The sequence below is a fragment of the Bacillus rossius genome, chromosome 11 (assembly GCF_032445375.1).
Source record: "Bacillus rossius redtenbacheri isolate Brsri chromosome 11, Brsri_v3, whole genome shotgun sequence".
NCBI classification, from domain to species: Eukaryota; Metazoa; Arthropoda; class Insecta; order Phasmatodea; family Bacillidae; genus Bacillus; species Bacillus rossius.
The window spans coordinates 53654392-53674514 of NC_086338.1; the positions used below are offsets into that span (position 1 = coordinate 53654392).

At 40.7% G+C, this 20123-nt stretch overlaps 1 protein-coding gene across 10 annotated transcripts in view; it reads right to left on the reverse strand.

The window, feature by feature from the left end:
- LOC134537000 (6-phosphofructo-2-kinase/fructose-2,6-bisphosphatase 1) overlaps positions 1–20123 on the reverse strand; it is a 172912-nt gene that overhangs the window by 108559 nt on the left and 44230 nt on the right. For 2 of the 10 annotated variants that reach the window (XM_063377145.1, XM_063377148.1), the window contains exon 1: positions 4238–4446. The exons of 7 other annotated variants lie outside the window; for them this stretch is intronic. In XM_063377145.1, coding sequence (XP_063233215.1) covers positions 4238–4328 — 91 coding nt within the window. In that variant the 5' untranslated portion in view covers positions 4329–4446. Of the gene's footprint in view, positions 1–4237; positions 4447–20123 lie in introns of those variants that run through there. One more of the 10 variants, XM_063377143.1, reaches the window with a different exon arrangement.

The following is a 20123-nucleotide window of genomic DNA, read 5'->3' on the forward strand; positions in this document are numbered from 1 at the left end:
GAATCCACACCGCTGTGCGTTTCTTCCGACAACTCCCCCGCTACAACCTCCAGATAAGCTTCATCAGGAACAGGAAGTTCGAAGAGGGAAGTTGCGTCACAGAAGCGGCAGCCAGTCAACAACTAGCCGGCTTCAATGTGAAGACACCGCTGTGCTGACCAGCGCGGCAATAAAAAATGAAGGTCTAATTGGCAATATCAGATCATTAATTCTTATTTACGGGAAACAACTTCGTGAATGTTAATTTTGACATGCATAAATATTTTTGACTTGACAACGTCTAATAAATCGATGAAGGCCGGCTGCACGCACGAAAAAGTGTCCCGTAACGCATTTTGTCCCGTTACACTGTGTCCCGTTACGCTCATTGTACGCTTGCGCCGCATCTATCTCTCTTCCACTCGATTGAAACAACCATCGATTTGACTTTTTCGAGGCACATTAAACTTCAAACACTCCCATTCGTTTCCTACTTTTCCTATCATCGTCCTATCCTTAACAGAATGACACAGATTGGAAGAAGTTAAATAGTAAACATGTATAAAAGTTATAGATAGTTAAAATAATATGTTCGTTAAAGTAATAAACATATTTGAATCAATGAGTGCAAATAAAAGTTAATTTATCAATTAAATTGTAGATTTCATTTCACTCCTTCTTTGTATCCATACAAAATAGTGATAATTCAATAAAAATGATTCAATTTTATTCATAAAAGTATGCAATCATTTCATCAATGTTTTGTTATAACTTTATCGTGTAAAATTTTCGTCCGTAAACCGACTTTACAGACAAACCCCCCCCCCCCCTTTTTTTTCCCTGTTGTTTCCGAGATACACTCTCATCTCCAATTTCAACAGGCGCTAAAATACAGCATCGGGGAGCACTTGAGAGCCGCGACGAATGAGCAGCCCGAGTTTTGGCCGGCGGAGAGTTGAGGCTGCTGGATGCTGTACGTGTGAGCGGACCTGCCTCTCTGGCCGATAACAAGGTCAGGGGCTGGCATTCCTCCCCCCCTCCCCCGCCCCCCTGGGGCCCGGGTCAACACTTGTTGTTTGTTGCCAGCGCGGGGTCACCCCGGCTCCAAGTCTGCTTCGCCTTCGCTTCCGGACGACAGGCCCCGGGTGTCAGGCGGCAGACAACAAGCTTGTTTGTCCGCTGGGTTTTTTACGACAACCATATCAGAAATGTATAAATATAGAGAGGCCGGAAAAATTCGCGGTTTCATTTCGCGATAGGCTATGGAATTCAAGTGCGTGTAACTTATTGCCGCTTCAGTGATTGGAACACAGTTTGCCTGAAGGACTGTGAGCCAATGAATGACCCTCAACGTAAGAAGTATCGAATCACAAAGCATCCCAGTTAGCATATGTCACGGGTCAGTAGCCAATGAGCAGGTGTAATTTTCCCACGTACATAGTGGATCGTGGAGTCTATCCTGGAGGTCATCGAAACCACGAATTTTTCCAGTCCCTGTGTGTGTGTGTGTATGTATGTATATATATATATATATATATATATATATATATATATATATATCAACTTAGATTAGGCGAAGGAGCACTGAGTGCTGGAGTGCACTTGTTGTACATACCAAAAACTGCAAAGTGTACAAATTGTGATAATAAAACATACTGAATTGAATTGAATTTAATTTAATTGTCCGCTGGGTCTCAGGGGTCAATACCAGGGCCCCGCGCCAGCCATTTTCTTCCTTACGGCCCATTCTCCTTCGGTTTTCCTCCCCACGAATAACCACGTTAATGGGAAAAAAGAGCAATTTCCATTATGTTTTCATCTATATAAATTTAAAAAATGTAAATGTTCTTTCAGAATATTAAATCTCAGAAATATTCTTTATCCGATTGATTTGAACTTTTGAAACAACGTTGCATTCGAATAAGCGCGTATTTCCATACACATGTGTCACAACTATGACAGATAAAAAAATATATAGTTAAAAATATCGACAGGTAAAATCATGTATTTTTTATATTTTCATTTATATAGAGTGACATACAGATATAGGTATATAGAGGAGAGACAAAGAGAGATAGAGAGGTAATTATGTGTGTAAATATAGACACAAATAAAGACAGGAAGATACATATGTAGATAGAGATATAGAGATTAGATAGATAGAGAATGAGATAGAAAGAGATATAGAGATGCTTTGTATATGTGTACCTACGTCAAACCAATTTTTAAAAAAATCGGAATTGCAACAAATTCCGGGCATTATCTCGTGATTTCATATAATAATAACCTTCACAGATTTTATTTCCTCATATAATGACGGTATTTCACCGTGATTCAATCGTTTGTATTAATAAAACTAACCCGAGTATAATTTTTCTAGAAAGTTTATCAAAAAATTTTTAAGATAATATATAGCTTTGAAGAGTTTTTTTTTAATTTCCTGCTCCTTTTATTAGGGGGTGGGGGTCCAATTCTATAACCCCCGGGCCCCCAGTAAAACCGCTCTACATAACATTAGGGCTTTGAAAAAAATGGCCCAGAGCCCGACCGAATCTAGGCCACCCACTGCTTGGTTTGGTGTCACACCAAGAGTTGGCTCTCTCGCGCACTTGCCGTGGCTGTTATTTAAGGGCTATTCTTGTACACTTATTCCCGCAGGTAAAATATTTCCTCGCCAGATATCTGCCAGACTTTTGTTTGCGATCTGTCAAAAGATCCCGCAAGGCATCACAGTGATAACACTTGCGTGACTTTACCGCTACAAAATAATATTTAGTAAATATCTGCCGAGAAGATTTTGAAGACAAAATCAATAAATGCAAGAAAACTTATCACGTATCAAATAATTGCAACGGCCCCGAACCACATGGACACTAACTCAGTGCATAGTTAGGGGCGTATCTGTGTTAGTGTTAGGGATGGCAAGACACTTCTAGCGCGGTATCGTCTCTGGCGAAGTCATTCTTCTCGTCTTGCATAGCGCAACTATGACATTTAAGCGGTAACCATAACATTATATGACTGGGAAATGTAGATGAAAGTGAAATGCAAGTCCATTGTGTGCTTTCAATAATCTGTACAGGACGTTAAAGTCTGAAAGTTATCCTGTGAACACACGTTATCAGCCATTTCCACTCTTCTGGGTGTACAAGTCAACTTTTAGGGAAACATTTACAGAAGTAATCATGGGTAGAGTAAACGTTTCTTCAAATTTGAATCTTGAATTTGGTGTTTGAAAGAGTGCCTCGAATTTGAATCTAAATGTCACGAGTCGGGAATAAAATAATATGTATAAACAAAAACACAGCAATTCAAGGTTTTGAAAAAATTTGCATCAAAAATATTCCTTGAAATGCTTTTAAAAAAAAATCTGTACAAAAGTAAAGCACAGTTACAAACTGATTACGGCAACAGAACCAACCACCCATCCGCCCTCGGCGTTCTCTTAAATTCATTTCGTGAACAAGACACCACTGGGATACCTCGAGCAGTTTTCAAATCGCGCGGTATCTTCTGAAGCTCTGCGCGAAGATAATGCGTGCCGGGGTCGGAGTTCAACGTCCTCCTGGCTCAGGCGCAAAAACGTCAAAAATAACGCGGGAGTCCTGCGCGGAACTTACCAGCAGGTTTTTCCGAACGGAACAGAATCCGATGCTTCGACCACGCCCTTTTTTTTCCCCCCGACACGGTTTCGATTAGAAAACTAACGCGTAAATACGCTAAAAATCAGTTTAAAAAATATGTATATTTACTATCTGTCGATTCGTGGTGGGTTTCATATGTAAATAGTAAATTAGTAGGGCCCGGAAAAATTCGCGGTTTCGATGGCCTTCAGGATGGACTGCACATTCCCCTGTACACTCGGGCAAATAACGCAAGTTCATTGGCTGCCGACTTGTGAGTCGTCTCAGCTGGTTTGTCTGTGATTCGATCCTTCTTTGGTTGAGAGGGTTTATACAACTGGTTTAGATTCGTCAATATGAACAACAGTAAAGCCAATAGCAAAAATCATCTAAGAGGTGTGTATGTGTTTGAATTGTAGCCTATCGCCCGAATGAATCCGCGAATTTTTCCGGTCTCTGTAAATTAGGCAAAGGTGTGTGTGTGTTAAGAGGGGGTGGGGAGAAGTCTTCCTGAAGCCACACTGGCGGCTCCTGGCGGCGAACAGGACAAACTAAAAGATGTCTGGAAGCCGGCTACACCGTGCTGGTTGAAAAGGTGGGGGGTGGGGGAGGGGCGGGTGGACAGAGGGACTCACCTATCCTGATGGACACCTTCCTCTGGTACTGCGACGACCGACGCTGTATCCGCGCCGTCGGCGGGTAGCTGGACAGGCGCCTGCGCTCCATGACGTCACACACACGCACGCACTGCGTCGACGGAGCGTGGCGCGATGACTGCCGCCGCGGCGACCTACTCCCGTCCCGGGGCTCTTGTGATACCCCCCCTCCTCCGCGTGGTTCCCCCCCTCCTCCTACCAGGCGGCAACACGCTAGGACGGGCGCGCGCAACACGGACCCCAGGGCGCGAGGCCAGACGCCCGTCACAAGCGCCGGGTCCCGTAACCTCGCGTGCTTGTGTTGGAGAGGCGCGCGTTTCATTATTAGTAGGGGCAGGCACTTTTGGCACTTATTACCCTGCAACAAGGTATACCCGCACCTGTGGTTTCTTCCTTGTGATTTGACGGCCGTCTGTGAGAGAAGTCGTTGCCTTGTTTGACCGAGCCACTCAGGACGCGTTTACTTCCGCACTGAATCACTGTGATTGGTGTTGTTACAATCGATGTGTACCTGGGAGAAAGACACCCAATCACGAAACACAGACGATGCTACAGTGTTTTAACTTTCATCGAGTCTCGAAATCTTTTCGCGAAATCTGCATGCCCCTAATTATTAGTAGAGACCGGAATAATTCGCGGATTCATTTCACGATATGATGGAATCCAAACAACTGTACCTTTAAATGGCTTCTCTGATTGGCTCACAGTTTATCTGAAGGACTTTGAGCCAATGAAAAACCTTCAACCAAAAAAGTATCGAATCGCAAGCGTCCCAGTTGACAGGTGACACGAGTCAGTAGCCAATGAGCAGGTGGCATTTGCCCGAGTATGTAGGGAATGGTGGAGTCTATCCCGGAGGTAATCCAAAGTGCGAATTTTTCCAGTCTCTAATTATTAGGGACCGGAAAAATTCGCGGGTTCAATGACCTCTAGGAAGAACTTTTATAGTTCTACGTACACTCGGTGAAATGTCACCCTCTCATTGGCTGATGTCTCGTGAAGGTGTCCCAATGTAGAGGCCTGGTGATTCGACACAGCTTCGGGTTGAGAGTTTCTCACTGGCCCAGAGTCATCCAGGTGAGTTGTGAGCCAATAGCAGAGGCAGCACTGAAGTATAACTATGTGAATTTTAGGCTGTCGTGAAATGAATTCGCAAATTTTTCCGGTCTCTATTCATTATACAGCGGAGAAGCTGTGTTCTCAACACTGTCAATCAACAGCAAACTGCCTAAACGTTAAAGTAGCTTGGCTTCTGGGTTGTAGCCGCGTCCTTGGAGAATAATTCACCGACGTTTCTGGTCGACGTTGAAGTCTCCATCATCAGGGAGCAGTTACCTACTGAGATTTTTTGTTTTGTTTTTTTTCCCCTAACCTAACTAAAAACTAAGTGTGTTGGGGAGGGTTCCGGGTTAGGGAAGGAGACTAAGTGCGTCTCAGGCCGAAGCCTATACGCTCTAATCATGCAGGTTGTGAACCATGCAGGAGAGATAGCGTACAACATGTGCTAGGAGGGAATTGGCCAGTCATGGCAACGTTTTAGCCATGACTAACTCACCTCACTGACTATTCTAGATTAAAACTAGTTAAGTTGGGCTCAGGTAAAACCTGCATAGACACAGGGAAAACCCTGGGCTCTGACATGCGGGATGCAAAAATTCCATGCATTAATAACAAGCTGAAAACACATGTCCTTCTTAAAAACACACATTTCTTTCAAAGAAACTGTGTTTATATAATTGTAAAAAATAATTTTAAAATAGGCATCTGGAACCTATAGTGAGCTTTATCACGAAATTAAAACTTTGATATGAATAAAAAAAAATCAAAACTGATCATGTACTGGCGACTAAATAAATTTCCCAGTGGTCGCGGTGGTGGGAGCATCCCGTGAAAATCCAACAGCCACTCATATTTCAGACGATAATCCTGGCAAGGACCTGTTAAGGGCTCGAACTGCAAAGAGAGCAAGGTGCGATCGTTCCTAGGTCGTGTGCCACAAAAAAAAAACAACTAATGCCAATATTATTTCGAATAGAAAAATGTCCCGATGTAAGATAAGTGGAGGCACTGGAAAATAGCGTTTATAATGGCTGTTTGTAGCATTTATATTTTGCCATATAGCATTTATATAACATTAATTGTAATTCTTCTCCCAGTTTATGCGAATGTTGCAAGCTTTGCACATAAGTATGTTAGTGTCACTAACATAGAAATGGTGCGATTTGTATTGCTCTGCACGTGAATGCACCGTAACAGATTTTGTCCGTCCCATAATGGTAAAAAATATATATATATATTATAGTTCTAACTGCATTGCACGCGAACGCGATACAGAAAACCGAATTTAATAACCTTAATTTTATTGTGAATAGCAGCGCAATATTTTAGTTTCACAGATTACCGTTTGTTTTTCGGGTTAGGAAATTAGTAAACACTAGGTACGTTCAACAAATGAGCGACAAAATCATAGAGCTACATTGCTGCCATCTTTTTTTCCCGTTAAAGTGCTAACGAATTTGACTGAAGTAGATTTTCGTAATTTTTTTTTGTAGTTGCCAAATATAAGCTGCGTGTGTTGTTAACTTAAATTAATGCATTTTTATATTTTAGTTGTCATTTAACAGTAAATAATTTGATTGCTTGTGTTATCACGCACGCACGCACGCACACGTTTGCAAACATGGCCGTTTCAATGTTATTACATTTCTCTTTCTTTCCCGTGAAAATATTCATGCGCGTAAATAAACGTCTCTCTTTAACCGTTTACATTTGTTTGGGTCGTACGTTACGTTTGCCGTTAACCAAGTTTCCGCGCGAGCCCATGCGTATTTAAATTGTGTTTCGTGTTATTTACAAGATTCATAGATCGTGTTGATTGTTTACATGGCTCGCCATCGTCACCGTTTATTAGGTAATCTTGAAACACGGTAAGATGCATAAAATAAAGAATGTTCTTTATTGTATGAGGTCAGGCCGTTAATAATAAGAAATGGTTTATTTAAAAATATTAGGTAAACCTAAAATTTACTGGAAATTTTAATATTACTTGAAATTCTAAAAACGGGATTGTAGCGTTTATTCGCCGATAAACCATTTTGTCGCTTTTATTCGCGCCTATAACGTTTTTACGATTTTCCAGTGCCTCTAAAGATAAGGTGTTTGGTATTATAGGAAGGTGGACTCCCTCGAGTGCCGACATGCGGTGGAAAGGCGCTACGCGGTGTGGTGGTGGCTCGCGCCTCGCGCCTGGGAGGTAGGCAGCCCGCTAGTCGTCCCTGCTTGTAGGGCGGCTGGCGTACGGGCGATGCGCATGGACAATCCTTACCTCCGCCTACACACGGTGTGCACAGACAGCTTACATACACCACCATACGATTTTAAGACTGTTCGAGATACTCGACATGTGTCTGGACGCGTAAAAGCTTTCAAGAATACGCGAGGGCTGAATACAAAAATCTCTTTCCTGATTTCTTTTTTAAATCGGTGTTTCTAGGAGAGTGGAAATGGCTAAATGCGTGTTTAACAGAAGGATTTTTTTTAGGCATGAAACATTTGATACAGATTCTTGAAAGCACTCAATCATATGACTAGCATTGCACCTTCATCATCATTTCTACGCCACATTGTAAATGGTTTATTGTACTTTTACAAAGGAAAAAACCTCGGAAACTCAAGTTGCCAACGATATCACTTGTAAAATTGCACGGGAGAGCTTTGCACCATTTGCATTTTTACAAATCTCTGCACTGCAATTATACAAGTGATAACTTTGGCAAAATAATTTTCATTGTAAAAAGTACCAAAATTTTTACAGTGAGTATAATGTTATGGTTACCGTCATGGACCCCACATTCGATTACGGGCCCTGGAACCAGGATCGGAAACTCCTCTCCCCCCCCCCCCCTTCCCAAATTTTACAGTCACGTGCTACATTATAATTGCATGGTTATTTCTTACCTACAATCGTTTTAGAATGACGTTTTAACCTGAAAATACAGGGTATAATTACGGTTAATATTTTATAAGTCCAAACTAAGCTTTATTTATAAAATTATTTTACTTTAAAATAACCACAGCTAGTATGTGTATTTATTTCACACACTGAGATAAAAATAAAATTAATTTGGGCCCTGGATCCAGGGGTCCACCCAGCCCCCACCCTTGTGGGGGCCGTGGCTAGTTACCGCTCAAATCCATTAGTAGGACCCGGAAAATTCGCGGGTTCAATAACCTCCAGGATAGACTCCAATATCCTCTACACACTCGGGCAAATGCCAACTGTTCATTGGCTGCTGACTTGTGAGTCGCCTCGTCTGGGTGGCCTGTGATTCGACACTTCCATGAGTGACGGTCTCTAATTGGCCCTCAGTCCTCCAGATTAACAGTGAACCAATGACAAAAGCAGCACTAAGGTGTAATTATTTGAATTTTAGCAAATCACGAAATTAACCCGCGAATTTTTCGGGTCTCTATCCATTAGTTGCACGACGAGAAGACACCGCACGATCTGGGCGTGAAAGGAGCGACATGTGCCGCTGTTGCGCCGAGCGGCCGGCGCCGACGAAAACAAGGAAAAGCCGGTAAACCACATAATTTCTTTCATCCCGGCGCTGGATCAGGACGAGTCGCCTAGGTCGCGTCTCAAGGTCGCGCTTGACGAGTCTCCGCTGAGCGCGTGATTTGCGGCGCTGATTCTCCCGATAGGCCACACCCGTGATGGATGTGGTGCACGGGGGAAAACTAAGGCGCGTTAATTCCGGGCGTAACTATATCCCTGGCGTGGGAGCAAACGCGTCCTGAACGGCCAGCGTCAAACAAAGCAATGGCGTGTCTCGAAGACAATCACAAGTAGGAAACAGCTGGCGCGGTCATGCCTCGTTGCAGTCTAATGAGCGGTCACTCTTTACCGCGAAAAATACCTGCCCGTAGCTTATGGTGAATATACCTTTCTGTAGCTCATTCAACAGGCTTCCAAGTACAGACCGGAAAAAAATTCGCGAATTCATTCGGCGATAGGCTAGAATTCAAATACATATAACTTTAAGATGATTTTGCTATTGGCTTACTGTTCATCTGGACGAATCTCAACCAATTATAAACTCTCAACCACAGAAGGATCGAATCACAGACGAACCAGCTGAGACAACTAACAAGTCAGCAGCCAATGAACTTGCGTTGTTTGCCCGAGTGTACAGGGGAATGTGCAGTCTATCCTGAAGGCCATCAAAACCGCGAATTTTTCCGGTCCCTACTTCCAAGTGATGTATGACATCCCTATTTTTTTAAGTTAATTAAATGAAAATTACCTCATTTGTATGATTCTTGCAATGGGAAATATTGATTTAAATCATTATGTTGTGCATAAATCATTGGTGTGTGTTTGTGTATTCATCCTACTTTGTCTGTTATTTGGGTTTTCTCTGACATAGACCGTGCAAACTAACAATAGCGAATGTACAAAAAAATTATAACCATAAAAAAATGGGCGCGTGTACTTACGTACGCGCGTTAGAAGTTAAAATTACTTGGCGTTATAAAAAAACTAATTAAATTTTGGATGCAAATAATTAATATAAATAAATAATAAAATTGTCTGGAGTGATATTATATATAAGGTTAGTAAAGTATTAATTCAATCGAATTAATAATTTAAAATGCATACTCAGTATTAAATATTAATATAAAAATGCGTATAAAATTAATTATTTAATTCACTAAAACAAAAAAGATAAATCTGTATCAAAAATTAAAATCAATATATGTGCCGATTTATCATAATTTATAATTGTATTTATTAAATAGTAATGTAATAATTTAACATGCAAATAAATTATACATACAAGAACATAACATCACTTATATAAATACACTTTAAAATAAACTTGAAAAAAGTTTAGAAACACAATTTGTATCACTAATATTCACAACATATATTTTTTTTAAATTATATGTACCAGCATTCAATATCAATCATTAAATTATGAAGTTATAATTTTTATTCGTATGTCGCCTTTTTGTTGTATGTAGCCCTTTTTTTCATAAACTTTAAAAAATTGACCTTGAATGTTACTAAAAATTGGGTATTACTTTTCCCCCCCTGAAAATATGCATACATATCCGACATTTCCGAAAATTCTCTGCAAAATGTCATTGTTAGGGACCGGAAAAATTCGCGGGTTCAATGACCTGTAGGATGAACTCCATAGTTCTACGTACACTCGGTCAAATGTCACCCACTCATTGGCTGCTGTATTTTGAGACGTCCCAACGTAGCAGCCTGTGATTCGATAAAGCTGTGGTCGGGCGTTTCTCATTGGCCCAGAGTCACCCAGGTGAGTTGTGAGCCAATAGCAGAGGCAGCACTGAGGTATAACTATTTGTATTTTAGCCTATCGCGAAATGAATTCGCGAATTTTTCCGGTCTCTAGTCATTGTACGTTAAGGGTATATTTTAAATACTGATTGCGGGCCGCAACTCTACACAAGAAAGAAGCGGGGCGGGGGGCAAGGGCGACCTTGAAGCTGAAGGCGCTGCTTCCGTCGCTCGCCACTTAGCGCTGCTGTGCGCGCCTCGTCACGACCTGCGCACGTCCGCGAGTCGCGAGTCGCGAGACAGTGACGGCTACGCCTCCCCCCGCGCGCGCGGCCTGGCGTGACGTCTGCATCGGGCAGTTAGTAGAGAGATCACGCAGGTTCGGGACCACAGGCCGTGCCGAGTTACTTGCACCCAATCCATTCAGTAGGTCGGTGGGCTGGTTAGGTGGGTGGCATTGTTTCAATTTCAAACATCGACACAGTAGTGCACGGCGATACATGTCCGGATATGATTGCAAGGCCTTAAAACTTATCAGAAATCTATTCACTTTATTTAAAAAAGTAGTAAACAATTTCACACAAACAATAAAACAAGTTCCTAACAGTTTTGCTCCATATAATATTATGTTATTACTAGAGACTGGAAAAATTCGCGCTTTGGATGACCTCTAGGATAGACTCCAAAACACCCTACACACTCCGGAAAATGCCACCTGCTCATTGGCTACTGACTCGTGTCACCTGTCAACTGGGACGCTTGCGATTCGATACTTTTTTGGTTGAAGGTTTTTCACTGGGTCAAAGTCCTTCAGATAAACTGTGAGCCAATCAGAGAAGCAATATAAAGGTACAGTTGTTTGGATTCTATCATATCGTGAAATGAATCCGCGAATTTTTCCGGTCTCTAGTTATTACCTGTGCCAGTACCTTACCAGCTTCATAGCTAGAGACCGGAAAAATTCGCGGTTTCATTTCACGATAGGCTAGAATCCAAGTGCGTGTAACTTATTGCCGCTTCAGTGATTGGAACACAGTTTGCCTGAAGGACTGTGAGCCGATGAATGACCCTCAACGTAACAAGTATCGAATCACAAGCATCCCAGTTAGCAGGTGTCACGAGTCAGTAGCCAATGAGCAGGTATAATTTTCCCGCGTACATAGTGGATCGTGGAGTCTATCCTAGAGGTAATCGAAACCACGAATATTTCCAGTCCCTATTCATAGCTTATTAAATACACACACACAAATCATAGAATTAACTATCGCACATAAACACTTACGGAAAAATAATTTCGCGATAGGGCTAGAATCCAAATTCGTTCACCTTCAAGCAGGTAGAGTGATTGAACCACGAATAACATGACGGGCTCTGAGCCAATAAAAAAAAAACCTCGACAAAAATAAGTAATCGAATCGCAAGCATCCCAGTTAACAGGTATCACGAGTCGTAGCCAATGAGCAGGTGTAATTTGCCAGAGTACGTAGAGGATCGTAGAGTATATCACAGAGGTCACTGAAACCGCGATATTTTTCAATCCCTACGAATTATCGATTCTGACGGTTTATCGAACATCAAACTAATATTACCTAACAGGAATGCCAAATCAAAATTAAAACAGTGAGATTTGTAAGTGGATCTCCCCCCCCCCCAAAAAAAGGGGGGCGGCAGATGGCCTCCGTTTGCACCATAAAGAGATTTTTTATTCTTCTTAGTTATTTTTTTAAACGAACAGTTAATTTTTTCACAAGACAACAAGTGAACAGCAAAATCCCTTAGTAGCATTTGGTTCAAAGATAGAGTATTCAAACTATGCAGTGAGTTTTCACGTGGAATGATACACCGAAGAAACAGTAGTCAAACCAAAAATATTTTGTGGCTACAGAAAAAAAAATTTATGATAGTAATAACATATTTTTGTGACTGTTAATAATGTTTCGTGGTAGCTATAAAATAATCACCACAAAATATTCGGCATAAAAAGTAGCAAAATATTTTGCGGCAGTGACAAAACATTTTTGAAGTGAAACTTCTTTACAGTCGGCAGGGTGGTCGAGGTGATGACGTCACTGGAGCGTAACGAGCCATGCAAAGCGAATTCATGCATGCGTCATACTTTAGCTATCAAATTATTTGCCTAAGACACAGGTGGTAGCAGAAGTGAGTAACGCGTGCACTATAGTATCATAGTTGAGCACTAGTATACTTGCGTACTTCTACACTTGTGTACTTGTTCGCTCGCAATCTTCCGCACTAAAAGCTTTAAAAAAATACATTTTTGTTTCGCATACAAGAGCAAGTACAGACAATTTAGTGGATTCATACTAACTCGAGAACGTATTATCTGATCATTCACCTACTTACTCCCAAAATTTCAACACTGAAGAATTTTTTTTTATTTATAATGATAATAGAACCAATGATGCTTGATATTAAAATTATGGAATTTAACTATCATCATGCATTTGTACCGTTCGATATATCGCAATAAATAAAGACAAAAAAATATTCTGGGATTAATATTCTTAAGCTTGTTTGAATTTCAATTCAATACCATGAACAGTTTTTTTTTTTGAAGTGACAACGTCTAATAAATCGATGAACGCCGGCTGCACGCACGAAAAATGTCCCGTTACGTGTCCCGTTACGATGTGTCCCGTTACGCTCATTGTGCGCTTGCGCCGCATCTATCTCTCTTCCACTCGATTGGAACAACCATCGATTTGACTTTTTCGAGGCACATTAAAATTGAAACACTCCCATTCGTTTCCTACTTTTCCTATCATCGTCCTATCCTTAACAGAATAACACAGATTGGAAGAAGTTAAATAGCAAACATATATAAAAGAGTTAAAATAATCTCTTCGTTAAAGTAATAAACACTTTTGAATTAATAAGAGCAAATGAAAGTAAATTTATCAATTAAATTGTAGATTTCATTTCACTCCTTCTTTGTATCCATACAAAATAGTGATAATTCAATAAAAATTATTCAATTTTATTCATAAAAGTATGCAATCATTTCATCAATGTTTTGTTATGACGTTGTCACGTTAAACTATCGTCCGTAAACCGACTTTACAGACAATTTAAAAAAAAAAAAAATATTTCGTATAGACAAACAGGCAAAGGCAGAAACTTCCCAAACACGTAGGTTAGTGCACTCACTTCTAAACACGTGGGGACTATCTGCCCTCCAAACTGCTGTCCTCTGCTCCGGAGGAAGAGTATTCTGACCTTGGCACAATCGAACGCCGCGCCGGTCGCCATGTTGCTTCCGGCGAATGGGACGCTAAAGGGGGGGAAAGTCGAACCTCGCTATAACTCTTTCCAAAACACGAGCGCCAGAGGTTAACGGAACGACGTCACAAGCGGACGTGCGCTCTCACGCCTTCGTGTCAGTAACGGAACACGACCTCGCTTCTGTTAACACTTCTAATTCTCTATCCCGTATGGTAATTAGCTAGGGACTGGAAAAAAATTCGTGGTTTCGATGACCTCTATGATAGACTCCACGATCCACTATGTACGCGGGAAAATTACATCTGCTCATTGGCTACTGACTCGTGACACCTGCTAACTTGGATTCTTGTGATACGATACTTGTTACGTTGAGGGTCATTTATTGGCTCACAGTCCTTTCAGGCAAACTGTGTTCCAATCACTGAAGCGGCAATAAGTTACACGCACTTGGATTCTAGCCTATCTAGAAATGAAACCGCGAATTTTTTCGGTCTCTAGTAATTCTAGAGACCCGTGAATTTCACGGATTCATTTCGTGTTATGATAAAATTCAAATAACTGAGGGCCAATTAGAGACTCTCACTCATAGAAATGTCGAATCACAGGCCACCCAGTCGAGACGACTCACAAGTCAACAGCCAATGAACAGTTGGCATTTGCCCGAGTGTGTAGAGGATATTGGAGTCTATCCTGGAGGTAATTGAATCCGCGAAATTCACGGGTCTCTAATAATTCTGATAAGTTTTAGGATATTTTTAATTTTACCTATTTGCTTATTTTTTTAAGACCACAAATTAGTGTATTTTGATAATTATTACAGTTCAATAGGTACATTATGAAAGAAAACAAAATCAATTCTAAACATCAATTATTATTTTACAGAAAAAAAAACTATTTCTAGCAGTCGGTCGTTAGTAATAACAAGACATTCCTTTAATTAATTCATATGGTCAAACAGAGCTAATTTTTTTTTAAAATTAAAAGTTATTAAAAAACCGACGACAAAAATGGTTGAAACCAATATTACAACTTTAGTTACGTTTCCTTAGATGTGAGAAATGAATATTATCAGATTATGCTCTTGATGAAATACAACAGAAAAATGTCTTTCCAAAAATTTCATTCAAACTTATACTCTTAAAAATGTATACTTTTAATACATTGTACATTTTTTTCTTAAATTACAAAGTTGTGTATTAAACGTATGTGCTCTTTGCGTGTATCTGGCAACATTGCATATCGAGACAAGTACAGCGCTAATAGTAGATATGTACTGTGCACTGCTGGTAAGAGAGAGTAATTGTCCATTAAAATGCATATTGCAATCTAAGGATGATACGATCTATAGTAAAAGTCAATCACAATTAAGGGCGATTACAGGGGGGGGGGGGAGGGGGGGTAGAGTAAACGGGACAGCAACTAGGGCAAGCAACAGAATCGGGTCACTGGTCTTCGATTTTTCAAAGAACTTTCTGATCAATAGGTGCGTGGAAGGCTATGGAGGAGTGGGTGTCAGTTCTGAAGTTGAAGTCAACTGGTTAGCACGTGGACAGCAGAACAAATTGCAGCTGAATGAAGGGCTAATTCTAGAAGTTTATATACTTATAGCATTAGCCTTCATCCAGCCATTCTTGAAAGAAAACCCGCTAGAGAATAATACTATAAAATTGTCGTCGTGAAGTGAGCATTGTCTAAAACAAAAATTGTGATAACACATCAACAAGAAATCAGCGTTAAACTTAATCTATCTATCTATCTATATATATAAAAATGAAACCCGTTTTCCTTGGTCACGGCATCACGCGTGAACGGCTGGACCGATTTCACTAATTTTTTTTTAGTTGTGTTTGCTATGGTCAGGAGAAGGTTCTTATGAAAGAAAAAATTAAGAAAATTGTGCGGAAAATTAGAAAATTTAAGAATAATGAATTCCTATTTCCCTTGGTCACACCATCACGCGTAAATGACTGAACCGATTTCACTAATTCTTTTTTTGTTGTGTTTGTTATTGTCACGAGAAGGTTCTTATGAAAGAAAAAATTTAACGGAAAATTAGAAAATTTAAGAATACTGAACCACCATATATAAAATTATTTCCAAACTAACCCAACACTTTGTACAATATAAATATTTTTAAAGTAACCTTATGACGTTTGACATAGAATTGACAGAATGTTTGCTGCAAATATCTTCAAAGAGGATGTAAAGAAACTGTATCGTTTAGGAAATATTTATCAACATTAACGTTTTACTACATATTGTACCGGTACATTCGGTACAGAGCTGCTGGCGCAGGCTATTCTGGCTGTGTACATTCTGCCTAGGCCATTGTCATGCCATAATTCGTTATTACTGTGTTGCAGTTTAAAAATAGAAAAACAAATCAATACATTATGTAAACATTTTCTATGTTTGTTTTTGTGTGATATACTTGCTTATAAAGAAGAATACAACCGTTTTCTTTAATTTACAGTTGAATTTTCATTTTTGAACTTTTTTAATGTAAATTTATGTCGTTTGACATATAATTGTTTTAAAGACTAAGAAGATTTTTGTTTGCTAATAAGTGTTTGTTAATCATGGTAAGTTCACAACTTCATATTGATTTTTAGAACTTTTTGGTGACTACACAATACTATAATTTGGTATACATGGTTATACAGAAAATGTATGAGAGCTTTTTATTTTCAGTTGGATTTTCGTTTTTAACAATGCCACCAACCAGACGTACAAGCTTAGGCCGCAGAACTCGAAATACGGCAAGTCAAAGAAATATACGAGCAAATCAAAGTGATGAGCAACGCGAAGCGCGAAATGAACTTGAACGGAATCGATATCAAGATAGGAATGTTGTGTTTAATCCCCACAGAGCTGCATTCATTTATAATGTGGCAATTGATTACAGTTCAGAGCAAATTGTTGCTATTGGACTAATGAATATTGTGTGTCCACATTGCAAGGCATTGAAATTTAAAAATGAAGCCCCTGGATTGTGTTGCGCCAGCGGCCAAGTTAAATTCACGCCATTTGTACCGCCACCTAAGATACCTAAGATAGGTCAGCTATACAAAATAAAGTAGTGCATCATTGCGACGCTAAGGCGGTACGAAGTTCGCCGGGTCAGCTAGTTATAACTAAAAATATTCAATGCTCTCCAGATGGGAAAGGGAGGCGGGGAACCGTTCTCATTTTGTCTTCAATTATTTACACCAAAAAATTGCACACACCCACTACATTACCTTTTTTTATTTCCATTCTTTGGCTTGTAACCAATGAGTAAAGACCCGTAAAATTCGCGATTTCAAATCCCTAAAGGGTAGACTCCATGATCCTCTATGCACTCGTGCAAATTACATCTGCTGATAGGTTACCGACTCGTAACACCTGTTGACTGGAATGATCGTGATTCGCTAATTCTTCTGTTAAAGATTTTTCATTGGCCCAGAGTCCTTCAGATAAACTGTGGCCCAATCACTGAAGCAAAATAATGTCAAAAGTATTTGGACTCTATCCTATCGCGAAATGAATCCGCGAATTTTACAGGTCTCTACCAATGAGAAATAAGTGGGTACATGCATTTTTCGCGAAAATATTTCGAGACTAGCTGAGAGTCCAAACACTGTAGCATCGTCTGTGTCTCGTGATTGGTTTAAGTGTCTTCCAGGTACATGGTTACCGTTGGTACACGAGTCAGTGTATAACCAAATGCGTCCTGAATAGTTCGATCAATGGAGACCTGAAAAATTCGCTGATTCATTTTGCGATAGGTAAGAATCCAAACACGTTTGTTTGCCTCTTTGCAACTTCAGTGATTGGGCAAGAGTTCATCTTAAGGACTCTTTGAGCCAATTGTAAAACCCTCAACAAAAGAAGTATCCCAGTTAACAGGTGTCACGAGTCAGTAGCCAATGAGCAGGCGTAAATTTGCCCGAGTGCGTAGGGGATCACGGGAGTCCATCACTGTAGGTCTAATCCAATTGTTACTCTTGCAGACGGCACCCAATCACAAGGAAGAAACCGCTGGCGCAAGCATACTTTATTGCAGACTAACAATGTTTCAGAATTTTTTTTGCGAAAAAAAAAACATTGTCCTGGACATAAGTAGAGACCGGAAAAATTCGCGGATATATTTGGCGATAGGTTAAAATTATAATACACATATCTTTTAGATGATTTGCTATTGGCTTACTGTTCATCTGGACGAATCTCAACCAATTATAAACTCCCAACCAAAGAAGGCTCGAATCACTGACAAGCCAGATGAGACGACTTACAAGTCAGCAGCCAATGAACTTGCGTTATTTGCCCAAGTGCACAAGGGAATGTGCAGTCTATCCTGAAGGCCATCGAAACCGCGAATTTTTCAGGTCCTTAGACATAAGCGTTTATTCCGACGTGGCGTGAAGAAGACGACAGACGACGAGAGAATGTCGCGGGGTCACGCGGCCTTTATCGCCGCCGCCGCCGACGAGACTTGAGGTGACGCGCGCCTCGCGATAGCTTATCTCGCTCAGCCGGCCGCGCGGCATAGTGCGACACCAGGGCCTTTGAATATACATACTGTATAGAAGTCGCGAGTGGATAGGATTTACTCTACGTTTTTCAGAAGCGTATGATGAGCAGCTTGGGAACTTCACCGCTGCAGTGCGCTGCCGTACAACGCCCTGTATCGTCTTAGTTGTTATTTACACGTTAGAGCGCAGCACTGTCGCCCGCTGTCATTCCCCGCACCAACCCACACATCATTCACTGCAGCTCGAGGACGTTCAACGGGAGGGGGAAGGGGTTGGTTTGAAGAGTTCGACACTTGTCCGCTAGGGACCACCACAAGTCGATGCCCTAGAGATGGTGGCGATTGCGGCGGTGAATCAACCAACTACCTCAAAACCGTATTAGAAATTTTAACCTGGGCTGGCGACTTCTATACAGTATATATATATTCAAAGCCAGGGCTGACCGCGAACAGCGAAGCGCAAACAACTTCCAATGACCCCTCGCACGGCACTGCTGTACCACTTCTGCTGCCACTGCGGCAGGTTCGAGACCTCGCAGTGTCCAGAGCCGTCACCAGTGTCCAACAATGGGTAGAGACCGGGAAAATGTTCGCGGATTTATTTGGTGATAGGTTAAAATTCAAATACAAATTCCTTTTAGATGATTTTGCTATTGGTAGAGACCTGAAAAATTCGCGGGTTCAATGATCTCCAGGATAGGCTCCAATATCCTCTACACACTCGGGCAAATGCCAACTGTTCATTGGCTGTTGACTTGTGAGTCGTCTCGACTGGGTGGCCTGTGATTCGACAATTCTATGAGTGAGGGTATCTAATTGGCCCTCAGTCCTCCAGATTAACAGTGAACCAATGACAGAAGCAGCACTAAGATATAATTATTTGAATTTTAGCATAACACGAAATGAACCCGCGAATTTTTCAGGTCTCTAGCTATTGGCTTACTGTTCATCTGGACGAATCTCAACCAACTAAGAACTCTCAACCAAAGAAGGATCGAATCACTGACAAACCAGATGAGACGACCTATAAGTCAGCAGCCAATGAACTTGCGTCATTTTCCCAAGTGCACAGGGGAATGTGCAGTCTATCCTGAAGGCCATCGAAACCGCGAATTTTTCAGGTCCCTAACAATGGAGAGCAAAACTCCCGCGAATCTGGCAGCAAGATTTCCAATTTTTTTTTTACGTGATAACGTCTTATAAATCGATGAACGCCGGCTGCACGCACGAAAAATAGTAACGTTCCGCCTGAGCCGAGCGTACAAGAAACGGCCAACCACCGTGCGAGAAAATCTTCTATAATATCAAACAGGTTAAGGCGGGCTCTTTAACTAATTGTTCGTGATTATATTTAAACAAACTAATCAAATTAAATTTGCGAAAACTGTAAATAATATTTGAAAATTGTTAAGTATGCAATTTTTCATCAATTTTTTCTTATGACGTTATCACGTATAATTATCGTCCGTACACCGACTTTACAGACACCCCCCCCCCCCCTTTTTTTTTAAATCTATGTTTTTACCCAGTTGCTAGGCAACACCACTGCCGATCCAAATCACATGTTACGCATTACGTTCAGATAATATTTCCAATTATTGCCACAGCAGGGTCTATAATATTAAATATTAAGTTTTAGAAGTTATTGTTATTATACTTGTTTGGGCGCGTTAGAGAAAAAAATATGAGAGAAATTTTTTCGATGCGCACGCACCTTGAAACGAAATTTTTCACAGGATGAAAAAATACTGCATATTAATTTAAATGATATATATGCTTTTAGATCATATACTTTA